General features: G+C 41.4%; 1 protein-coding gene across 1 annotated transcript; it reads left to right on the top strand.

Annotated features, from left to right (window-relative positions):
* Positions 1–358: 358 nt before the first annotated feature.
* agmat (agmatine ureohydrolase (agmatinase)) lies at positions 359–25,701 on the top strand. Its single transcript, XM_061748373.1, has 9 exons — positions 359–367; positions 475–635; positions 10,930–11,132; positions 11,554–11,602; positions 11,949–12,144; positions 19,355–19,534; positions 19,615–19,657; positions 25,509–25,550; positions 25,621–25,701. The coding sequence occupies exons 1-9, from the start codon at positions 359–361 to the stop codon at positions 25,692–25,694; spliced, it is 957 nt and encodes a 318-aa protein (XP_061604357.1). The 3' UTR covers positions 25,695–25,701.
* The last annotated feature ends 510 nt before the right edge of the window (positions 25,702–26,211 follow it).

The raw sequence follows: 26,211 nt of genomic DNA, 5'->3' as shown, positions 1-26,211 counted from the left end.
AGGAAAAGCGATCCAAAATATAGAAACGTTCACCGAAGTACTTAGCTTACCCTACTGCCAAAATGAGCCTTTAAAAAAAAAAAAAGAAGAGGAATCAAGCTCATCATTAAACTTTGCCGGAAATTCAGCAACCCAAATGCAGAAAACATACACAATTGTGTAAAATCAAATTGTCCGCATAAATTTGATTTGGAGAGCCATTCTATGCGTTAAGATTGGAAGTCGCGTCGAATCAACACGAATAAAACACATGCGAAGTTTGCAGCGGAGCCACCTTTTATTACAAAGTGCAGGGAAGGCGCAAAGGTCTTCAGTTTCAGTGCCTCTACAGTTTGAGCAACAGCAATAAGTAAGAACCATGTTCACAGTTCTGAGGAGTCGTCGTCCTCGGTTTCCAACTAGTGCGCGCTCCTTCGTGTTGCCACCTCGGCTGCCGACGTCTGCCGGCGCTTCAGATGATCGAAGTTCAACTAGCCGAAACCCCGGCACAAAGCACTTCAATGTGAGTTTGTCGCGAGGGTATCCGGGATCCCCACCATGGCCAAGCTACCTTACCGGGACACTGCGGGCGGCCTCGATGCAGCCTTCATCGGTGTCCCGATTGACACTGGAACTTCCAACCGACCCGGAGCAAGGTGCTGTACGGTCCCAAGCCTTCGGTCATTGCGTCCACGTTCTCTGATATTTGGATTGGTTTATGATGACAGTTGATGCCGGCAGAGTCGACAAATAATTGTACTCAAATAAGAGTACTGTTACTTTAGAATAATATGACTCAAGTAAAAGTAATATTCACTTAAGAGTAAGAAAGTACTCATTGAAAAAACTACTCAAGAGTAACTTGTGAGTAACCAATGTTTTAAAATCAGAGCATGAACATCAAAAAAATCTATCTATCACCTGCCACCATTTCAATTTTTAACTGCCCAAAAACAGATGCATTGGGCCCTACAGAAAGATTATTTGCTTTATTCACTGTCATGATTTCATGAAGAAGCTGTTTGCTGACCAGACTTAGTGATTGCGTGTGCGACACCATAAGACAGGGGTAATGTTGCCATATCCACTGCCAAAACAAAAATAGAAACATGTGCAACTTACCACAAGGTGTTTTCTCAAGTTAGAAGTGCACTGAAATATCCACGTTTGGGCAGTCACAATTTATGAGCTGCATGACAAAGCTGTTGTTTTTTGGAGTCTGTAAAGTAAAACTACAAATACACTCGCACACGCAAGAATGGATAAATAAAAGTAGCAAACGGCATGACAATTATAGTAACGGGGTAAAAGTATCGATCCTTCTTCACATAAATACTAAGTAAAAGTAAAAAGTACGGTGCCAATTTAAAGTACTCTGACAAGTAGTTTATTGAAAATGTTACTTGAGTAAATGTAACGGAGCCTTACTACCCACCTCTGGACGCCACTAACTGCAACACGTCTACTATCTTGTTTATCATGAAGTAGGCTTCCACATATGCTTTTAGTTACTTAACTGGATACATACAGCCGCAATACTATATTAGTGCAATTATTTCGAATGTTTTCCCATCATGTTTTGTGACAGCTATATTAAATTTAAGACGGAAAACAGCGCTGTGCAACAGTTGCCCTAACCGTTCATCCATCCATCCATTTTCTGAGCCGCTTCTCCTCACTAGGGTCGCGGGCGTGCTGGAGCCTATCCCAGCTGTCATCGGGCAGGAGGCGGGGTACACCCTGAACTGGTTGCCAGCCAATCGCAGGGCACATAGAAACTAACAACCATTTGCACTCACAGTCATGCCTACGGGCAATTTAGAGTCTCCAATTAATGCATGTTTTTGGGATGTGGGAGGAAACTGGAGTGCCCGGAGAAAACCCACGCAGGAACGGGGAGAACATGCAAACTCCACACAGGCGGGAACGAGGATTGAACCCCGCACCTCAGAACTGGGAGGCTGACGCTCTAACCAGTCGGCCACCGTGCCGCCCTTGCCCTAACCGTTTCACCTAAATCAGCTTTGTTTATTTACGAGTGAATACACCAGTATTAGCTCTTTAATTAAGTCATATTTTTTTAGACCAAAATATATATTACTCATGTGTAGCCCTCATAGGCAGTACTCACAAAACCGTTGAACCCTCAGTTCACTGGGGGAAAAAAACCCAAACCGATTGTCGTAGGAACGAGCCCTCAAAACGCTTCAGTAGGCACAGCGACTCGATCCCGTAGCGTCGAAGCGGCAGCCCGGTGGCGTTGAGCAGGCGGGACCCGTGGCGTTCAGCAGACAGGACCCGTGGCTTTTCAATAGTAAATCCGTTCGCGTCCAAAAACAGTCCAAGCATCCGTTCGTCCATCAAACAGTCCAATCATCCGTTCGTGTCCAAAAACCAGGTGCAGACCCCCGCCCAAAAAAAACTCTCTCCCTCTGGTCCCGCATCTCCCGCTCTTCCTCTCCACGACTCACCTCCTTCCCCCAATCCCATTGGACCACCACCCCTTCAATCAATCATTAAAACACGAAAAAAAACCTGAAATGTTCACAGACCCCTCAGGACGCAGGACACCCCAGTATCCATCCACACAAAGAACCAAACAAACTTTTAACTAGTTTTCACAACAGCAATTCAAACAAATACAGTTTAACACATTTTAGTCAGTACACTACACTCTCCCCCCACAAAAAAAAAAAATTGTCATGCCCTCATGACATGTTTAACAACATAAACTTTTATGAACAGGATAAACACTCCCCTCTCAAACCAATCCACTTATAAAAAATGCTCTTGTACCTCAAAGGTGGTGGAGATAAGCCATATGTCTTATCATCAACCTTAGCTAGAGAGACAGTATGAGTACTAACTGCCACAGAGCTTGGACTCCCTAACAAGTCATAGGTTAGTCGGGTAGGAACCCTTTTCAGTCTTTGAGGCCGTCGTGCCTCGTCTGAACTCTCTGTAACACTGTCTTGTCTCGCAGTCGTTACATCGAATGTCTGTGCTTCAGTGTCCCTTCCAGTATCAACAGTACTTTCAAAAGTCTCATCTTGCACTACGGATCCATCGTCATCTGTTGCCGCAGATGCCTCAACTGTAACCTCATCCATATCTTGGTTAATTGGAGGGACAACTTGATCCAAATCCATGCTGACAGGTTCTGATTGAACAGTTTCCTGAGCTTCCGGTTGTCTTGACTCACATATGGAGTGATAATCATACCACACACCCATTTCATCCTCTTCTGAGTCAGATGCAGACTCAATCTTTTCAACATGATCAAGCGCTGGTACACCAGAAAGATTACAGTTTTCAGCCCTCTTTGCTTTGAGTCTTTTGCTGGCTCTCCGTTTGCGTTGAAGTGTATCTTCGTTCTTTTCCACATTCAATTTCACTTCCTGTCCAATGGGCAGAATGTGATTTCGGTGCAATACTTTGTTAGAGCCTTGTCCGTTCTCTGGCTTCAACTTGAACACAGGCAAACCAGGGAGTTGACTCTCCACAACGTATGGTGTAGCTTTCCAACGATCAGCTAGCTTGTGTTTTCCTTGCAGTCCAAGATTTCTGATTAACACCCTGTCACCAGAGACTAATGGACAGAAACGAACTCTCTGATCGTAGCGTTGTTTGTTCCCTTCATTTTTTTTTCTAGCCATGCTCTCGGCGAGCTGGTAGGCAGTCTGTAATTCTCGTTTCATGTTTTTGACGTATTTCAGATAGGACTTGGTGGATGTACCATCACTTGAGACTCCAAATGCCACATCTACTGGCAGTCTAGCCTCTCGACCGAACATGAGAAGATATGGCGAGTGGCCTGTTGACTCATTTAGCGTGCAGTTGTATGCATGCACCAGCTGACTGATGTATTTACTCCATTTACTTTTGTCCTGCGCATCAAGAGTACCGAGCATGTTGAGAAGAGTTCTATTGAAACGCTCAGGTTGCGGGTCACCCTGCGGGTGGTAGGGTGTGGTTCTAGACTTCTTTATACCAAGCATACTCAACAGTTCATGAATGAGGCGGCTCTCGAAATCTCTGCCTTGATCCGAGTGTACTCGCTTCGGTAGACCATAGTGGACAAAATATTGTTCCCACAGGACCTTAGCAACTGTTGACGCCTTTTGATCCTTAGTCGCAAAAGCTTGAGCATAACGTGTGTAGTGATCTGTAATTACAAGAACATTACAAATGTTTCTGGAGTCAGGCTCAATTGTCAAGAAATCCATACAGACAAGATCCATCGGCCCCTCACTGGTAAGATGTGACAACCCAGCAGCTCTCTTGGGCAGCGTTTTTCTCTGAATACACCTTGGACAATTTTTACAATACGTCTCAACCTGTGTTTTCATACGAGGCCAGTAAAATCTCTCTCGCACCAACCCATAGGTTTTGTCAAACCCAAGGTGACCTGACTGGTCATGCAAAGACTGAAGAACAGTTTCTCGGAACTTCTGTGGGAGTAAGAGTTGTTGTCGAACTGGTTTGTTGGGAGGCTTACTGATTCGGTACAGTACAGAGTCCTTGACCTTTAACTTTTCCCACTCTTTTAACAACAATGACACATCCGGATGTTTTCGTTTGTTAGCCCGGTCCGCAAAGTTCTGCACAACAGCACACCACACTTCTCCGATGCATGGGTCTTCCTGCTGAGAATGTGAGATGTCAGCTAAAGACATTTGGGGCAGTGGCTGAGTGCTTACAGATAACACACTACAATAAGCTCTAGGTACAGCATGCTTGGATGAGCCCAGGAGATCCACAGCTCTGCAACGGTGAGGATAAGGTGTTCTAATTGACGACATGTGACAGACAGCTTGGACGCTGGTAGGAGACATGGACACTTCCTCTTCACCAGACACATCGCTGTCAGCATGAGGACGCCGTGACAAGGCATCTGCATCAATGTTTTGTTTTCCAGAGCGATATTTCAGGCTGAAATCATACATTGATAGCTCCGCTAACCATCTATGTCCTGTTGCGTCCAACTTAGCAGTGGTTAAGACATATGTTAACGGGTTATTGTCTGTGTGAACCTCAAACTTGACTCCATAGAGATAATCATGCAGCTTGGTAGTGACAGCCCATTTTAAAGCCAGAAATTCAAGTTTATGCGTGGGATAATTTTTTTCTGACGGAGAGAGGCTCCTACTTACAAATGCAACCGGACGCAAACCTTCTCCTTGGTCCTGATAGAGGACACCTCCTAAACCTTCTCTACTTGCATCAACATGCAGAACATAAGCCAGATTTGGGTTTGCGATTGCTAGGACAGGTGATTCTGTAAGACTGACCTTTAATTTCTCAAAAGCTTTCTCACAGTCTTCATTCCACCTAGCCCCAAACGGCTCTGAGGGGTGGTACCACTCTGTTTTTGAGTTCTCTTTCTCTTTGTTGTTCTTTTCCATTTTAGTCTTTCTTCCTGGCCTTCCAGTCACAATGCAGCCCTGCAGTAGCTGATTGAGCGGATGACAGACTCTGGAAAAGTCTTTCACAAACCGTCGGTAGTATCCGCAAAACCCAAGAAATGAACGGAGAGCAGTGATGTTCTCTGGGCGTGGCCACGACTTCACAGCTTCGATCTTTGAAGGATCAGTAGCAATGCCATTGCTAGAAATGACATGCCCAAGATAGGTTACAGAGGGACAGCAGAACTGACATTTATCCAAAGATAATTTAAGTCCCTCTTCCTTTAATCTGTCAAGCACTTTAAGAAGGCGCTGCTCATGTTCCTCCATTGTTCTCCCGAAAACAATGACATCATCAAGGTACACTAACACTTCCAGCAGATTCATATCACCAACCGTCCTTTCCATGATACGCTGAAACGTGGCTGGTGCTCCGCAGATGCCTTGTGGCATTCTCTCAAATTGATAAAATCCTGCCGGACAGGTAAATGCCGTTTTTTCTTTGTCAGCATCACATAAAGGGATCTGATAGTAGCCACTTCGGAGATCAAGCACGCTGAACCATTTGCTACCACTCAGGCATGTCAGGGCATCCTCCACACGTGGGACTGTATACTGGTCAGGAATTGTTCTCCTGTTTAATGTCCTGTAATCCACGCACATACGTATGGTCCCATTTTTCTTTCGGACCACAACGATAGGTGACGCATAGGGGCTTCTAGACTCTGAAATTATTCCAGCTTCTTTCAAATCATTTAAATGTTTTCTCACATCCTCCAAATCCTTTGGAGGTAAGCGTCTAGAGCGTTCTCTGAATGGTTTGTCCTCCGTCACTCGAATGCTGTGTTGTGTGCTCTTTGCACAACCAACGTCAAACTCACTACAGGAGAAAACCTCTTTCCTTTCCATCATTCTTTGACACAGCCTCTCCTTCCACTCAGGAGGCACAGGAGAATCTGCGAAGTTGAAAGACGAGGGGGATAGTTGAGATGTGGACGGCTTAGAGGACTTCTTTTCAGGGACTGCATTTATTACATCCACCCTGTGCAAATGAGCAATTTGCATACCACGTTTCAATGTCACAGAATGATTTGATACATTTCTCAAAGTTACTGTGATACGACGACAATGAACAGCACTTGCTTTATCAACAACGGGCATCACTAACAGTTCTTCAGGGAAGTAACCCTCCTCTGGACGTTCTACAAGAACAGCCTGACCAGAAAACCCCCCCACAAATTTTGGCACGCCAACCACTTTTGCAACGCCCCCAGGAGACAGCACTAAGGGCTTCTCTCGAGTGAACCAGACTGTTCCTCTTTTTAGGTCAGCTGTGTCATCTGGGGTGCTCCGAAACTTCTCATAAGCCTCTTTTATTGAGGGGTGAACAGACATGTTATGTAAGAAATTATCTCCGTTTTGTGTCTTGCAGGAATGAAATAGGCTCCGAACTATGGAAGTGTTTGTGCCAACCACAATAGAAATCTCACCTTTCATGACTGGGTCTGGACACACAAGCACAAGTGTTTCTATGGTCTTAGCTACACCCACTACATCTCCAGCAAACTCAAGTTTCAAACACATATAACCATCATATGGATATCGGTCTACACTGAGGCCCCAAATCTCCAAGCACTCAATAGGGGTCAAGGGCAGGTGTTTCAGATACTTGTCATAAAAGGAGCGGTACAGCAGGGTAACTTGGGACCCACTATCAAGCAAAGCTTTGGCGTAAATGCCCTCAACTTGTACAGGAACAACAGAACTAGGTCCAATTAAACCCTCTGGCAAATCAGCCTTGCTTTCTTTTAGCGTATCACACTTTGTGGAACGTGTTCTCTCCAGAGCATCAGGCCGTTCCTTTACTGAGCTCCTGGGAAGTTTCCCATCAGCTGTTTTGCTTTCAGGAGACGCTTATTTACTTTTCGGAGATTCTCTGGGTTTTCACACTCCCGCTGAAAATGACCATCTTCACCACATTTGTAGCAAAAAACATCTGCACCATATTGAAATCTGGGAGTTCTCTCTTTCCCACTTGCATATTTTACAGCAGCTTTTTGAGTGTGGTTCTGGATTGCATGCTGTGGTGGACTTTCTGATGTAGCGACAGAGACAGATAGCAGACGTGCAATATCACTTTTAAGCCCCTGAATTTCCTTCTTCAGACTCTCTATGGCATGGTCGGTCTCCACTCCAACAGCTACTGATGGTGCAGACTCTGGTTGTTTTGACACCACTGACGCCGTAGCACAACCTGCACACTTAACCGCAGATGAAGAAACAACATTCTTCACTCTTTCTCTTTCAAGAACCATCCCCTCTTCTTCTCTTACCTCACGAAGGAGCTCTGTGAAGCTTGGAGCGGGCTTTAGCTTGTAAGTCATCCTTATACGAAGTGCAGCAAAATCATGAGTGAGTGCACCTCTAGCAATTTGCTCGATGCGTGTCCTGTTCATGTCAGTGACGTCGATCCCACCTTTCCGATGAACAGCGTGCAGCAGTTTGTCTAACCTGAGTAAGTATCCTGACAACTTCTCAGTTTCTTGCTGGAGTGTGTTACGGAACTTTACCATGAGATCAGCTGCACTATCTGTGGTCCCAAAAGCTGTTTCTAGGGCCTTAAGATACTCATTGGCAGTGGCACTGGGGTTAGTGGCTCTTAAACCCCGGACAATATCTGCTGCAGGCCCTTTGAGACTTTCAGCGATTCTCTGTTTCTTGACAACATCAGAACATTGCCACTCATCCAGCAGGTGGGTGGTCTGTTCCGCCCAAGAGTCATACTCCTCTTCTCCAGGTAGCGTTGGCTTTATGCCCGAGAAGAAGCGAAGTTTCCGATAGCATTGTCCGTCCATAGGCGGGGCTTGACATTTTTCCACAAGCAAAGAGATGGCATTGACAAGCTCTGTGTTCAAGTCAGGAACAGTGGGTGGGGCAGGCGTGGTCTTAAGCAAACCTGTCACATCATCTAAAGTCTTTCCTTCACTGGCTAAGAATGATACTAGCTTGGATTGGAAACCTCTTTTGTCACTGGTCACATGGAAAGTCTGAAAATCAGGGACACTTACTACCCACAAGTCTGACGGGTCCCCAGCAATCAACTGTTCAGGTAAGTCAGTTTTAGTCATGTCATCTGTGGTCTCAACTAATACGGACTGATTGTTGTTTGTGCGTGTTAGACACCGTCCTCTGATTTTAGTGCGACCAAAAATGTTAACTTCATCAAGTACCTTATAAATGTTCTCATCAGTAACATCAAGAGAAACCCCGCTAAGCACAATAGATTTCTTAACATCAATACCTTTGTCGTCACACCATTTGATTATTTGTTCGGACTCCATGTTTTGTTTTGAGTTTTTTTTTTTTTTTTCAAAACCAGTCACACAAAACACACTCAGTATTGTGATTACAGTACTATTACAACCCCGGTCAACATTGACCGAATTTCTTCCTTTTTTTTTTTTTCCTTTGCTCACCAATACACTAGTGAACAATAACGATCCCGGACGAGCCCCCACATGTAGCCCTCATAGGCAGTACTCACAAAACCGTTGAACCCTCAGTTCACTGGGGGAAAAAAACCCAAACCGATTGTCGTAGGAACGAGCCCTCAAAACGCTTCAGTAGGCACAGCGACTCGATCCCGTAGCGTCGAAGCGGCAGCCCGGTGGCGTTGAGCAGGCGGGACCCGTGGCGTTCAGCAGACAGGACCCGTGGCTTTTCAATAGTAAATCCGTTCGCGTCCAAAAACAGTCCAAGCATCCGTTCGTCCATCAAACAGTCCAATCATCCGTTCGTGTCCAAAAACCAGGTGCAGACCCCCGCCCAAAAAAACTCTCTCCCTCTGGTCCCGCATCTCCCGCTCTTCCTCTCCACGACTCACCTCCTTCCCCCAATCCCATTGGACCACCACCCCTTCAATCAATCATTAAAACACGAAAAAAAACCTGAAATGTTCACAGACCCCTCAGGACGCAGGACACCCCAGTATCCATCCACACAAAGAACCAAACAAACTTTTAACTAGTTTTCACAACAGCAATTCAAACAAATACAGTTTAACACATTTTAGTCAGTACACTACACATGGATTTTCAAATGGATTATTTTGCAAAACAGTAACAAATAAATACATAAATAAACCTCAAGCCCATTAGTGTCATGGGTGTGTATTCCGGTTTTTGTCTTCCCCCTGTTTCATACACACCTGCTCCTCTCGTACTCAGAGCATCTTCACCACCTGTGCCTCGTTCACCCTAATTAGACCTTGCATTTAACCTCGTGTCTCATTCAGTTCTTTGTACCTTGTCGTCGTGTTCCAGCATTCCTTGTTCCCACGTCACTGGCTCACAGTAAGACTAGACCCTGTTCTGATTATCGACCTTGCCTTTTTGCCCCACGTTTTTGGATACTGTTGCCTTTTTTTTTGATTGCCTGCCTGTGTACCGACCTCTGCCCGTACATTAAACCTCTTTTTGAAACTGTCTATTTCTTTTGGAGTTGTGCATTTTTGGGTCCTATCCTCTGTTCTGTTCATGACAATTAGAATTTCTGAATTAGAATGTCAAATAATGTATTTCTTAGTTTTAATGATTGAATGTTTTGCTTGATTATTTTCTGACATCCAGAGGCCATTTGAGTGGAAAAAATATGGCTATAATAATCCACATGTCTATTCATTTTTCCTACCACTTGTACGGTTTGGGGTCAACACTCTGTATTGGACTGATCACCAGTCAATCACTGGGCCCATAGGGCACACAGAGACAGACAACCAAGCATACAAGCTTTGGAATAGCTGCCCCCTCCACATACAACAATCTAACAGCAAGTCCTCATTCAAACACCATTTAAGAATGTGTTACTTAACAGCTGAGCAATAATCCAGTCTGATAATTGTTTTATCCCTGTTTTGTTCACTATTCTGTCCAGTTGAATGAATGATTGCTATTAAGACATAACTTCTTTAAATGCAATTAATTGTAAGGCATAAATGCAAGATTTCACAGACAAATGTTTTATTAGTACAGTACTACTGTGGACACGATCTATATTAAGATGTCTTTCTGATATCGAAAATATGATGTTTTAAATGTAAGGTTTTCAGACCCCTGAATGACTAGCTTGTGCCATTGGCATTCAGCTAAAGGGGATCCGTTTAAATACATAAATACTAAGATTCACACGGTCACTGAGTGGGAACTAAAATGGAAAATGACAAAGTCAGGCAAATGAACCATGACATCATCAGTGACCTGGCTATACAAAAATAGCTTGAAATTCTTCATCCCTGTACAAAATGGTCAAATGTTCACAGCTCAAAACTTAAAGTGTAAGCCCTTTATGATGTTGGATGGTCTTTTTTTTCTTTCCCTTTTTTAAATATTTTTATCACTGGTGATCTAATACTTTTGTTAAACACTGTACATTACTTTGGAAAAGCACTCATTATATCAGCAATGTAATGGGAACATACAGTCTAACTGAAGTAATATATACAGGAAAGTAACTGAAATTAGAGTCATGAGATTCCTGTCCACCACAGGTTTGGTCCAAGGCAGATCCGAGTGGAATCAGCCTTGCTGAGGACCTATAACAGTGGTACCAGAGCTGCTCCTTTTGAGTCTCTTGTGGTGGCCGACATCGGGGATGTCAATGTGAACATGTATGACCTGAAGGACACATGCAGACGCATCAGGGAGACTTATAGAAAGGTGCTGGCCTCTGGTTGCATCCCTCTGACAATGGGTGAGTGCTCAGTGGGACGAATGACACTTTTTTCAATGTTTTTAAATTTTTTATATAAAACTCCTTTACTATACACTGTATCAAGATAGTTTGGTAAATGTTAATGAGATTCTTCCAGTGTAAACATTTCCTAAAGGTTTGACAGAAAATCAGATTATTATTGTGACTCAAGAGTTATATGCACCTATCTAAAGCTACCTCAACAAGGCTGGATAACCTTTTTTAAATGATTATTTTTTTTCCATAGAACAATTGTTCCTTATACTTTGGTGAAGATGAGTTGAAAATTGTGATGAGTAGCGCATTGAAAAGGATGGCGGAATGGTTAAGACCTTTGAATTTCAAACTGAATAGGGTTCCTGCTCCATAGAACACTGTGTAGGTTGACCAAACAAAATTTGCTGTTTTTTTATGTCCGTAGGTGGAGATCACACAATTACATATCCTATCCTGCAAGCTGTAACTGAGAAGTAAGTATACTGTAGAAAGGAAGCTGCAATGATTTTTTATTAGCAATTTAATCTTTTATCTTTCCAATTAATTTCCACAAAGAAAATAATTACACTTGCTCAACACAAATGACAGTTGAATGAAATGAAAGCATGAGATTTTTATTGTATAGTACAGTGAAAGCTCTGAAATTGAATGCCCCTAAGGTCATACATAACATTAAAAACTGGGAAGTTGCACAAAACATCTGTTATACAATACATGACCTAAGAATCATCAAAAGATTGGTTGAACAGCATCCCAAAATTGTGTTCGACCTGAGAATTTCCTCTGTATAGTTATGATTTTATATTGTACTAACACCAGACATGGACCGGTGGGGCTGATCCATGTGGACGCTCACTCTGACACCAGTGATGTGGTCTTGGGGGAAAAGATTGGCCATGGGACCCCGTTCAGGCGATGTGTAGAGGAAGGCCTGCTGGACTGCAAGCGAGTGGTGCAGATCGGCCTCAGAGGTTCAGGCTACTCTGCTGATTCGTACGAGTGGAGCCGGGCCAAGGTTCTCTGCTGGATATTGTTCATCTTTTAATGACATTTTACCCAAAAGCCAGAATAATACTAGAGAGACATGATAACAAAGTCTAATGGTGCATTGAGTTATGTGTGACCTGACTTTCAAGCTTTTCGAGATACAAGTTGTTCTGCCATTTTTTTAATTTAAATTTTTATTATTATTATTATTATTTTGCTTTGTCTTGCGAGCAGAAATTGATGGATGGTCACAGTGAACTCACTTCACAAGAAGCAGCAGTTTGGCAGACTGAACAGTTCTTCTAAGTGACTTGAAGTTGTTTATTGCCACTCCCACTTGAAGTTTACTGTCAAACTAAGCATAACCACCAATAGAATTTCTCAATGTGTATTTAAAACAACCACATAGCTTTGCTTTGGGTAAGTCCGCTTAGCTTAAGCCTAACAAACAAAGTAAAATGCCATAGACAGAGCATCGACTGATAGCATCTGTGTCGCAGTGTTATAAAACTTTCAAATGGATATTTGAACACAAGCAGTACAGCAACACATATAGGTAGACAATCACAGTCATGTTGTTTATCCTCTCTAAAAATGACTAGTAACTGCGGTTTACTGAGGATGTAAGTTTGTCCGTATTATATATGTATCACCCAGGTGACGAAGGTGCGCAGACAAGGAGCACAATGTCCATTGAAATGAAGCAAAAAAAAAAAAGTGGCAAAAACTATTTAAATTCTTTACATTTTATTTAATTACATCAGTAATTTATGTTTTCTAACTTTATATTTTGGGGGGCGTCTGAAACAGACTAATAGCATTTCAATTCATTTCAGTGGGGAAAGATGTTTTGAGTTACAAGTGCGGTCATGGAACTAATTAAATTCATATCAAGGTACCTGTTAAATATATTCTAGAAGTTATCATTTATTTGCTTAGCTTGCATTAGTATTATGGACGATTTTAGATGTCTCGCCTTCAAAAAGATGACTCAGCATCATCCGATGGAAGGGCGCCTGGACCAAGGACGTGATCGGATGTGGTCGGGGACGTGACAGGTGTTGGTCCAATGTTTTGTGTTGTGTCTTATTGTTTAGAACATTATGTCTGGGAAAAACCCTCCTATTTTCAAATAAATGCAGGAGCGACGGGAGAGATTGTTTAGAGCGTGTTGAGAGGCTGTGATCTGAACAATCTCCCATACGCCCTCCTCATGAGAAAAAGAAACCAGTGTCTTCATTCCTTTTGTGTCTATTTTTTATAATGTTGGGTAAGATAAATCCAACATTAAATTGGTCCTTCGAGCCGGATGTCAACACACCCGAGGATTCCAGTTGTGGAGCCGACTTCCAGTTAAGAGACCGTGGCCACGGCAACTAAGACCCTTTACGGGACTGGTCTTCGTTCTCCTCAACTGGGATCTGAAGGTTGACGACAATCCACAGGATTGAAGACGACTGGTGAGTTAAATTTAAATTTTTTTTTTAGGAAAAAGGACGCCGGAGTCCACAAATTCCGCGAGGACGGCGGAGTCCTGTACGTACTTAAATTCCGTGTTTAATAAACCCTGTGAATACTAGTCAATGGCGGGTAAAATAAAGAAACTAGGAAAGTTTCGTGGCGTCGTAGTTAAATTCCGTATAGGACGGCGGAGTCCTCTGACGAGCCAGTGTGAATGAAAACTGTTTGAATGAGAGTGTAAATGGGAAATGGGAAACCACTAGGTTTTTCATTCCATACCAAAACAGTGGGAAAGTAAACGGTGGACTTTTGTGGATGCAAAGGCAAGAATTCTCCACTCGAAAGAGTTGAAGTGAGAATTACCACAGAAAGTAAATTTGAATCACCGTCCTACTGAAAAAAAAAAAAGACAGTGTTCTAGACTACCCTAGGTAGTATTACACTGAACCAAATTCTTTCAAATGGGGAAAGGAAGTAGTAAAAAAAAAAACAGGAATACACTGCAGTGTAAAGGTTGGAGGTTCATTAAATTAAATTTAAAAGAACAAAAAAACAGGATCCTGATAAAATTTAATATTTAGAGACAGGGATAACCGAACACGGCTTTAATGGTTTGTTAAATACACAAAAAATAGCCGCGTTGCAGGAATCAAATTATATAAAAAATAAAAGACAAACCACCGTTAAACATGGGAAAGGCCCGGTTGTCTGCAGCCTTGCAGCTTATCACAAAAATAGAAGATAAAAAAGAATGTGATGAGCTGCAGTAATACAGAGAGCAGCATTCACATTTGAGAAAAAAAAAAATATATATATATACATTTACTAGATTACCGCAAGGTTACTGTGAAAGTCCAACTATTTATTCACAAGTTATGACAACACGCATGTCTTCTGGCATCTACAGATGGAGAGACATGCAAAGATTCATTGACCTTACTGCATCATCTAACAGAAGAGGGACATAAAGTTAACAAAAATAAATTGCAATGATGTAAAAGACAAGTTAAATATCTAGGCCATAATTTAAGTATAGGAGGAAAGACTAATTAGAAGACAGGAGAGCTATAGTCTTAAAAAATCCTAAACCACAGACGAAGAAACATATAATAATCATTTTTAGGTCTGACAAATTATTGTAGAGCATGGATTCCAAACTATGCAGAAATTGTTGCACCATTGTCAAAATGAATGTATGAAAACAACCTTAAAATTACATCACCTGTTTAATGGAGTACAGAGGCAGAAAAGGCCTTCTGTGACATTAAACAACATTTTGTGTCCAGTGCTGCGCTAGGCCTTCCAAATTTAATGATAAAACATTCATTCAAATGGTAGATTGTAAAAGCTATTGCATGACCTCCGTACTTACACAACAATACGGTGATAAGCTAAGACCAATAGCTTATTTTTCAACTAGAGAGCAGTTCACCCTAAAGGTCCCACATACAGTGTTCTTATCTCCTATTGCAAACCAATATGGCGTTTTTATCACCTGCAAGACATTTATCTTGCATTGCCATCTTGCTATCACAACCACATTTGACTGTTGAGCGATTCACAACCTTAAATCCAGCCACACTAATACCCTTACTTGATGAAGGCACGCAGCATGATTATAGGGAATTGGCTGAACAAGCTGCTGAATTAGTAGCATTAACCGAGGCATGCAAACTCATGATAAATAAAGATGGTACAATCTATACTGATAGCCAATATGAGTATTCCACAACAAGAACGCAATTATTGGGAAAAACAAAGTGCAAAACTACAAAATGAAATTTACATTAGCACAGAGAAAAAAAAAAAAACCTATTCAAATGGGCTGCTATATTAAGCCATGCTGTGTCACATGTCTCAACCGGAGGGATGGTGGCACAGATAGATTGACACTTTACAGCCCTAGAAAATAGCAGAAAGAAACACGTGGGTTCATTTAACACACTGTAAAAGAGTCATTTCAGCTGAGTACTCAAATAGGGAAGGTGAGCAAAAGTCTGATAACGGAGCGGGAGCAGATGTGTAGATTCTGAAAACGCTTGCTGGTCAGTGAAGAAAAAAGACACCAACCCTTTTAGTGAGAACTCAGCAGAAAGGCACACCCACGTTGGTTATGAGATTCGATAAGTTGTTACGTAGCAACTTTGGCTACTATGGTGTTGGTTTTGTTTTTGTGGTACATGGGACGTCCCACCCTCAATGATAAAACCCATTTTTTTGATAGAAAATCACCTACCAACTGGACCAATATGACAAACCCAATAATAAAAAATTTTGAATCATTAACTCGTGTCAAAAGGAGTACAGTTGATGATCAGAACTGTGGGCATGGCCTCCAAACGCGGCAAAACGGTTTAATATTTGTTGCCCCCCAAAATCAAGCTGCTTTAATCATAATTCCATATGCGGCTCTCACCAATGATGCTCAAGAGAATGGGCAGAATTGGGGATTTAGATATGACTGGTATGCAATGAGGGAAAACCTCATTGGTGAAACAGGTTATGATTGGTCTAGTTGGTCAAAAAACAAAAAACAGCAAAAGAACATAGAAAGAAGTTTAACATAAGCAAAACGGCCCATAGTTTAATATTGAAATACAAATCAAGTCACCCAATGTGTTTGATAGTGAGCTTGTGGGCCTATTCTGGTGGAAAAGATCCCCACTTCCAAGTAGTATTGTGTTATAGGAACCGTGTTAAACCAGAAATGCCATTGAAAACGTCAAAGAAAGGTGGACAAATTTTAATGGTTAACAACATAACTACTGATGATTGGTTCCTTGTTGTCACAGGAGTTTCAGGACAAAATAACAATTGGTTACTATTGATGGAACAAGCAGCAAATGTAGCGAGAAAAGATTGTGTTGTTTGCATGGGTCCCAGGCCTTTGTTGCGCATAGTTCCGGCATAATTATCACAAGATTGTATTATTCCATTTGCACACTGATTGAGGAGCATCTGCAACATTTGCACAACCATTGTCCCAGATTATCGCACTACTCTTCACTTTAAGCCGCATACACTCCTTGAAGTCTCAGCGCCCTTTGCACAACAGTCATTGCACCGGACTATTGCGATATTAGTCATTCAAACTGCTGCTAGAGGACTGCATCTTTTTGCACAATTGTTTTTTGTCAATGTCTGTTGTACTAGAGCGGCTCCAACTACCGGAGACAAATTCCTTGTGTGTTTTGGACATACTTGACAAAAAAGAGATTTATCCTGGCAGAGGCAAAATTATCCAACATAAAACATACATCGACGCCATAGGTGTTCCTCGTGGGGTTCCTAATCAATACAAATTAGCTGACCAAGTTGCAGGAGGACTTGAATACTTCATATGCTGTTGGTGTACGATTAATAAAAATGTTGATGGGATAAACTATATCCACTTCAATGTACAGAGATTAGGAAATTGCACTCAGAGTGGGTTGGAAGCTGTGCACGAGCAGCTCAAGGACGTTCCAAAAACCGCATAGCTGTCGACATGCTCCTCGCAAGAGAGGGAGGTGTTTGCGGTATGTTTGGAGAACAAACAATACTGCTTCAGATGGCAGCTTGACCAGAGCCATCGATGGTCTACGGACCCTCAATCAACACTCCTTGTGGGACAGCTGAATGGACGTTTTTGGTAAATATAAAACCCTAATTTCACCAATATTGATATCAATTGCGGTTTTTGCAGCCATTCTGACATTGTGTGGATGTTGTTGTATCCCATGCATTCGGGCATTAATCAGTAAATTAATCACCACAGCCATAACCCACATGGAACCGTATGGAGCAGATTTATCCTTTATTGGAGGTTGATAATAATGACGATGATGATGATGATGATGTTGTTTTACCTGATTTGTTTCCTGATCCAGGTGATTACGATGTTTAAACTACAACATTCATGTATGAGAAGTTTACTCTGAGTCGAAATGTATTTGTTTCATAAAAATGATTCTACAGTTAAAAATCGAAATGAAGTGACTGTAAGATGATACGAGAATTTGTGCAAATACATGATAAACAGGAGGGAAATGTTAAATATATTCTAGAAGTTATCATTTATTTGCTTAGCTTGCATTAGTATTATGGACGATTTTAGATGTCTCGCCTTCAAAAAGATGACTCAGCATCATCCGATGGAAGGGCGCCTGGACCAAGGACGTGATCGGATGTGGTCGGGGACGTGACAGGTGTTGGTCCAATGTTTTGTGTTGTGTCTTATTGTTTAGAACATTATGTCTGGGAAAAACCCTCCTATTTTCAAATAAATGCAGGAGCGACGGGAGAGATTGTTTAGAGCGTGTTGAGAGGCTGTGATCTGAACAATCTCCCATATGCCCTCCTCATGAGAAAAAGAAACCAGTGTCTTCATTCCTTTTGTGTCTATTTTTTATAATGTTGGGTAAGATAAATCCAACAGTACCACAAAATTATTTTTGCGACTAAACTACTTTTGTAACCTTGTAACAATTTCTGCCGTTGTAAAGACATTAGTGGAGTTTTATATTCCAACCTATTGATTTTGAAAGACATCTGATACAAGCTGTCCAAAGTAGTCCAAATCAAGACTCTCTCCACCAAACTTCCAAGGATTATTATTATTCTATGAGAAAGCAAGAATGCATCCATCCTTCTGCTTAAGGTCAGCAGCTTAAGCAGGGAAGCCCAGACTCCCCTCTCTTTAGCCACTTCAGCGAGCTCTTCCAGAGAGATCCTGAGCTGCTCATAAGGCCACCCACCGTGTCCTGTCTTCCCCAGGCCTTCCAAGTTGGATGTACCCTAAACACCCAACCATATGGACGAGGCACCACATCTAGCTCCTAGAGCTCCCCGATGACTGAGCTTCTTTCCCTATCTCCAAGGGAGCCTTGACACCCTGCGGATGACATTCATTCCAGTTGAGTGAACACCCATGTACCCTCCAGGATCTTGCTGAGGGTATAGCGCTAGTCCACTATTCCAAGGCAGGATGAAAACCACACTGTCCCTCCTAACTTTATTTGTAGAGCAGTTAAAAAAAACAAAAACACATTTGAAAATAAAACAGTCAGCAAGGATCCTAATCATTTCAATGGATATCTCACTCAAGTTGGTCAAGTTAACTAAAGTCAAATCTCTTTTCCATGTTTATCAGTACTGCGATTGGCACCATCCATATATGCATCCATTTCCTTTACCGCTTATCCTCATTAGGGTCGCAGGCTGCTGGAGCCTATCCCAGCTATCAACGGGCAGGAGGCACCCTGAACTGGTTGCCAGCCAATCGCCGGGCACATAGAAACAAACAACCATTCGCACTCACATTCACACCTACAGGCAAGAGTCCGATGTTGACTAATCTTGAAACACATAAGAAATATTGTCCTTCATCAACGCAAGAACCCCATTAATTTTAAAAGATTGTGATTGACTGTCCTTTTGCCCAAAGTCAGCTGGTATAGGCTCCAGGTCAGTCGTCACCCTGAATAGGATAAGCGGCAGAAGATGGATGGATGGATGGATAAAAGGAATGCTAGGAATGCTGTTGAAATGTGGTAAATCATTACCAATTAACACTTCAAGCAGCTTGGCTCAGGTGTTAAACATGTTAGGTTGCTTCCTTTATCAACTGAGCAATTGAAAATTCTGACCCAAAAAGGGCAGAAAAAGTCATACTGGTTTTGACCATCTTGAGCCAATGTGTATCTCATATTTCCAAATGTATAGGGCTCTTGCTGTACCATTGTGAAAAAAAACATTTTTCTTCTAGAAAATACTCAAATTATCAACATATTTTGCAGGGGTTTCGGGTGGTGCAAGTGGAGGAATGCTGGTTCAAATCTCTGGTACCTCTAATGGATGAGGTCAGGGGTCAAATGGGCAGTGGTCCCGTGTACCTGAGTTTTGACATTGATGCTCTTGACCCAGGCTTTGCCCCTGGAACAGGGACACCAGAGATTGCTGGGCTCACTCCAATTCAGGTACATGTGGTTTACATCATTCACTGGTCTGTGCATATCAGCAGCATGCAAATTTATATTTTTATGCGTTGTGCATTAAGGGTGTTGAGATTATTCGAGGCTGCCATGGACTGAGCCTTGTGGGATGCTGTTGGATTTATCTTACCTAACATTATAAAAAATAGACACAAAAGGAATGAAGACGCTGTTTTTTTTTTCTCATGAGGAGGGCGTATGGGAGATTGTTCAGATTACAGCCTCTCAATACGCTCTAAACAATCTCTCCCGTCGCTCCTGCATTTATTTGAAAATAGGGAGGTTTCTAAGTTTACAAGACATAACGTATTAAGCTACAAGACACAACACACTAAGGGTAGGGTTTCAAGGTGAAAACATGGGACCAACACCTGCCACGTCCCGGCCACGTCCTTCTCTCTGATGATTCCTGCTGAGTCATCTTCTTGAAGGTTGAGACATGTTCCTTTCTCAAAATCGTCCATAATACTAATGTAAGCTAAGCAAATAAATGATAACTTCTACAATATATTTAACATTTCCCTCCTGTTTATCATGTATTTGCACAAATTCTCATATCATTTTACAGTCATTTCATTTCGATTTTTTTAACTGTAGAATCATTTTTATGAAACAAATACATTTACACTCAAGAGTAAACTTGTCATACATGAATGTTGTAGTTTAAACATCGTAATCACCTGGATCAGGAAACAAATCAGGTAAAACAACATCATCATCATCATCATCGTCATTATTATCAACCTCCAATAAAGGATACATATGCTCCATACGGTTCCATGTGGGTAATTGCTGTGGTGATTAATCTACTGATTAAAGCCCGAATGCATGGGATACAACAACATCCACACAATGTCAGAATGGCTGCAAAAACCGCAATTGATATCAATATTGGTGAAATTAGGGTTTTGTATTTACCAAAAACGTCCATCCAGCTGTCCCACAAGGAGTGTTGATTGAGGGTCCGTAGACCATCGATGGCTCTGGTCAAGCTGCCATCTGAAGCAGTATTGTTTGTTCTCCAAACATACCGCAAACACCTCCCTCTCTTGCGAGGAGCATGTCGACAGCTATGCGGTCTTGGAACGTCCTTGAGCTGCTCGTGCACAGCTTCCAACCCACTCTGAGTCCAATTTCCTAATCTCTGTACATTGAAGTGGATATAGTTTATCCCATCAACATTTTTATTAATCGTACACCAACAGCATATGAAGTATTCAAATCCTCCTGCAACTTGGTCAGCTAATTTGTATTGATTAGGAACCCCACGAGGAACACCTATGGCGTCGATGTATGTTTTATGTTGGATAATTTTGCCTCTGCCAGGATAAATCTCTTTTTTGTCTATGTTCTAGATTGGACAAAAACATTGGTGCCCTTTCCATTAAATCTTGAACAGGCATAGGGTATACTGACACATGCAATATCAAAGTGATAATAGCGCACAATCCAGATATATCTTTAGGTAATCTATCAAACAGTCTATCATCTCCGCACCACCGCCAGATCTCGCTCCGTGATACTGGCATAAACTGTGGTCCGACTTTTAAGGTTACTTTGCACTATGTGTCGTTCAGTGGTCCTAATGTTTTGCCTTTACTAATCAAGTTTATACAAGTGAAATTATTTGGTGCTACTAAAGTAGAAAACATTGGTTTGTGTTTATCTGCTTTTGTTACGGGATATATAGGATCTCATGATTTACACCCCTCAGCTGGTACAGTAGCGTTCATTAATGGAATAATACAATCTTGTGATAATTGTGCCGGAACTATGCGCAACAAAGGCCTGGGACCCATGCAAACCACACAATCTTTTCTCGCTACATTTGCTGCTTGTTCTACCAATAGTAACCAATTGTTATTTTGTCCTGAAACTCCTGTGACAACAAGGAACCAATCATCAGTAGTTATGTTGTTAACCATTAAAATTTGTCCACCTTTCTTTGAAGTTTTCAATGACATTTCTGGTTTAACACGGTTCCCATAACACAATGCTACTTGGAAGTGGGGATCTTTTCCGCCAGAATATGCCCACAAGCTCATCATCAAACATACTGGGTGACTTGATTTGTATTTCAATATTAAACTATGGGCCATTTTGCTTATGTTAAACTTCTTTCTATGTTCTTTTGCTGTTTTTTTTTTTTTGACCAACTGGACCAATCATAACCTGTTTCACCAATGAGGTTTTCCCTCATTGCATACCAGTCATATCTAAATCCCCAATTCTGCCCATTCTCTTGAGCATCATTGGTGAGAGCCGCATATGGAATTATGATTAAAGCAGCTTGATTTTGGGGGGCACAAAATATTAAACCGTTTTGCCGCGTTTGGAGGCCATGCCCACAGTTCTGATCATCAGCTGTACTCCTTTTGATACGAGTTAATGATTCAAAATTTTTCATTATTGGGTTCGTCATATTGGTCCAGTTGGTAGGTGATTTTCTATCTAAAAAATTGGTTGCCTTTCTGCTGAGTTCTCACTAAAAGGGTTGGTGTCTTTTTTCTTCACTGACCAGCAAGCGTTTTCAGAATCTACACATCTGCTCCCGCTCCGTTATCAGACTTTTGCTCACCTTCCCTATTTGAGTACTCAGCTGAAATGACTCTTTTACAGTGTGTTAAATGAACCCACGTGTTTCTTTCTGCTATTTTTTAGGGCTGTAAAGTGTCAATCTATCTGTGCCACCATCCCTCCGGTTGAGATATGTGACACAGCATGGCTCAATATAGCAGCCCATTTGAATAGTTTTTTTTTTTTTTCTGTGCTAATGTAAATTTCATTTTATAGTTTTGCACTTTGTTTTTCCCAATAATTGCGTTCTTGTTGTGGAATTCTCATAATGGCTATCAGTATAGATTGTACCATCTTTATTTATCATTAGTTTGCATGCCTCGGTTAATGCTACTAATTCAGCAGCTTGTTCAGCCAATTCCTGACAATCATGCTGCGTGCCTTCATCAAGTAAGGCTATTAGTGTGGCTGGATTTAAGGTTGTGCATCGCTCAACAGTCAAATGTGGTTGTGACAGCAAGATGGCCATGCAAGATAAATGTCTTGCAGGTGATAAAAACGCCATATTCGTTTGCAATAGGAGAGCAGACACTGTATGTGGGACCTTAAGAGTTAATGGATGAAATAACACAATCGTGGAACTGCTCTCTACTGCCATCGAAGCTGCCACAACTGCTCTGACACAATGCGGTAATGCACACGTCACGCTGTCCAATTTAGTCGAAAAATTGTAGTCTTAGCTTATCACCGTATTGTTGTGTAAGAGGAGGTCATGTAATAGCTTTTACAATCTACCATTTGAATGAATTTTTTATCATTAAATTTGGAAGGCCTACCTCGCGCACCACTGGACACCAAATGTTGTTTAATGTCACAGAAGGCCTTTTCTGCCTCTGTACTCCATTAAACAGGTGATGTCATTTAAGGTTGTCTTCATACATTAATTTTGACAATGGTGCAACAATTTCTGCATAGTTTGGAATCCATGCTCTACAATAATTTGTCAGACCTAAAAATGATTATTATGTGTTTCTTCGTCTGTGGTTTAAGATTTTTTAAGACTATAGCTTTCCTGTCTTCTAATATAGTCCTTCCTCCTACACTTAAATTATGGCCTAGATATTTGACTTGCCTTTTACATCATTGCAATTTATTTTTGTTAACTTTATGTCCCTCTTCTGCTAGATGATGCAGTAAGGCCAATGAATCTTTGCATGTCTCTCCATCTGGAGATGCCAGAAGACATGCGTGTTGTCATAACATGTGAATAAATGGTTGGACTTTCACAGTAACCTTGCGGTAATCTAGTAAATGTATATATTTTTTGCCCTCAAATGTAAATGCAAACCAAAATTGACTGCTCTTTTCTATTGGTACAGAAAAGAATGCATTACTTATGTCCACTACTGTAAACACAGTAGCGTCTGGTCTTAATAAATTTAGCAATGTGTGTGGATCTGGTACGCATGCTGCTCTCTGTATTACTGCAGTATTTACTGCCTGTAAGTCTCCAACCCACTGAAGGTGGGGCCTTTTTTTACAGGGAAAAATGGGTGTGCTACATGGTGATTGTGGACACTCCACTATAACTCCTGCCTTAATTAGTGCTTCAATTACCGGTTTGATTCCTTCATGTGCATCTGGTTTGAATGGATATTGACGAATCCCTGGTCTATATTCTGTTTTGGGTCTAATTTGTACTGGTAAAGCCCCTTTAATAAGGCCTACATCAAATGGTCCTGTGGACCATCATTTTTTTGGGAACTTTTTTTCAATATTTCTTCATCAATTTCAGTGAGGATCATTTGGTCTAATCAAACAGGATGCATGTGTTTCCCTTCATCACCCTGTATTGTCCAAAACATCGCCTTCCTAATTAGACCAGTTGATGCACTGCATTCCAGTTTGTTTTCTATTTGCTGCCAATCATCTGTCTCCTGTCCTTGTTTTACTAATGTTTCCATATGTTTCCACTGTGACTCATAATCTTTGCACAATGAAATATGTGGGACACTTGTATTTTTATACAGTTCCTTTAATTTGTCTGGTAAAATAATTCCTGCTGCGACTTTTGCTTCATTGTCTGAGTACAGATAATCTACAGTAATTTTATCAGGTGTCGCATGTCGTAACTTTTTTTCATATCCTGGTTACACAAGAGGATTTGTTGAGTTGGGAAGCAGGCTGGTTTAGTCATGTGGTAGTTTGTCCGTATTTGCGGCTATTTTTTTGTGTATTTCACCAACCATTAAAGCAGTGTTCAGTTATCCCTGTCTCTAAATATTAAATTTTATCAGGATCCTGTTTTTTTTTTCTTTTAAATTTAATTTAATGAACTTCCAACCTTTATCCCTGTTTTTTTTTTTTTGCTACTTCCTTTCCCCATTTGAAAGAATTTGGTTCAGTGTAATACTACCTAGGGTAGTCTAGAACACTGTTTCTTTTCAGTAGGACGGTGATTCAAATTTACTTTCTGTGATAATTCTCACTTAAACTCTTTCGAGTGGAGAATTCTTGCCTTTGCATCCACAAAAGTCCACCGTTTACTTTCCCACTGTTTTGGTATGGAATGAAAAACCTAGTGGTTTCCCATTTCCCATTTACACTCTCATTCAAACAGTTTTCATTCACACTGGCTTGTCAGAGGACTCCGCCGTCCTATACGGAATTTAACTACGTCTGTCAACAGCTCGTTAGAGGACTCCGCCGTCCTATACGGAATTGAACTACGACGCCACGAAACTTCCCTAGTTTCTTTATTTATTAAACATGGAATTTAAGTACGTACAGGACTCCGCCGTCCTCACGGAATTTGTCGGACTCCGCCGTCCTTTTTCCTAAAAAAATTAAAAATTTAACTCACCAAAATCGTCTTAAATCCTGTGGATTGTCGTCAACCTTCAGATCCCAGTTGAGGAGAACGAAGACCAGTCCCGTAAAGGGTCTTACTTGCCGTGGCCACGGTCTCTTAACTGGAAGTCGGCTCCACAACTGGAATCCTCGGGTGTGTTGACATCCGGCTCGAAGGACCAATTTAATGTTGGATTTATCTTACCCAACATTATAAAAAATAGACACAAAAGGAATGAAGACGCTGGTTTCTTTTTCTCATGAGGAGGGCGTATGGGAGATTGTTCAGATTACAGCCTCTCAATACGCTCTAAACAACCTCTCCCGTCGCTCCTGCATTTATTTGAAAATAGGGAGGTTTCCAAGTTTACAAGACATAACGTACTAAGCTACAAGACACAACACACTAAGGGTAGGGTTTCCAGGTGAAAACATGGGACCAACACCTGCCACGTCCCGGCCACGTCCTTCTCTCTGATGATTCCTGCTGAGTCATCTTCTTGAAGGTTGAGACATGTTCCTTTCTCAAAATCGTCCATAATACTAATGCAAGCTAAGCAAATAAATGATAACTTCTACAATATATTTAACAGATGCGATCTGGTCGAGGTGTCACCACCCTACGACACAACAGGTACTGGACCTGGCTCATAATTTGTCAACATGTCAACATTACAGTCACTTATCATATTTTTCCTTGACAGGAAACACTCCACTGACAGGTGCCAACCTCCTCTTTGAAATGTTGTGTGTTCTCCCAAATATTAAATACTACTGATCCTTTATGACAACGTTTGCTTTATTCTCCCCACACAGTACTCCCCCCTTCCAAGTACACACTTTTTAAGTACACAACTGCATTATTTTCAAATAGTGTTTTGGTTGTGACACCACAAAAAAAATGAGTACTACTTGATTCATTTAAATGTGTATCGTGATAAGTATGTTTGAAATAATTTGTGGAACAACTTTGCCAACAAAATTTGTTGCTTTCCTTTATTCTCTCAATAGACGTGCAGTACCAAATACTGTCTTGCATTAAGTAAGGAGGATAGTTTGTGTAAAGAGGACCTGAGGACCATTAATTGTTACAATATCTTTACTGTTGGTTTATGCTTACAAACTGGAGACGGGGAAGATGGAAATATGTTAATTCCAAATTCTGGAAAATGTTAAAACTGTCAGATGTAACTTAAAATGACATGTGAGTCATTCTGTATGTCCCTGTAGAATTTAAAGTATCCAAATCTACAGGGCGTTGACCACCACAGAGAGCGGAAACATTTCATTTATCA

This window comes from Phyllopteryx taeniolatus, chromosome 1, assembly GCF_024500385.1.
Source record: "Phyllopteryx taeniolatus isolate TA_2022b chromosome 1, UOR_Ptae_1.2, whole genome shotgun sequence".
Lineage (NCBI taxonomy): Eukaryota > Metazoa > Chordata > Actinopteri > Syngnathiformes > Syngnathidae > Phyllopteryx > Phyllopteryx taeniolatus.
Note: the sequence above shows the minus strand (reverse complement) of the source record. Positions and strands in the feature narration are given on the sequence as shown.

What these genes read in the sequence shown, in the direction of transcription:
- agmat (XM_061748373.1), top strand. An exon ending in ACGAGTGGAGCCGGGCCAAG is followed by an intron (nt 12,145 to 19,354) that starts GTTCTCTGCTGG and finishes CATATTTTGCAG; the next exon opens with GGGTTTCGGGTGGTGCAAGT. An exon ending in ACCACCCTACGACACAACAG is followed by an intron (nt 25,551 to 25,620) that starts GTACTGGACCTG and finishes TTTCCTTGACAG; the next exon opens with GAAACACTCCACTGACAGGT.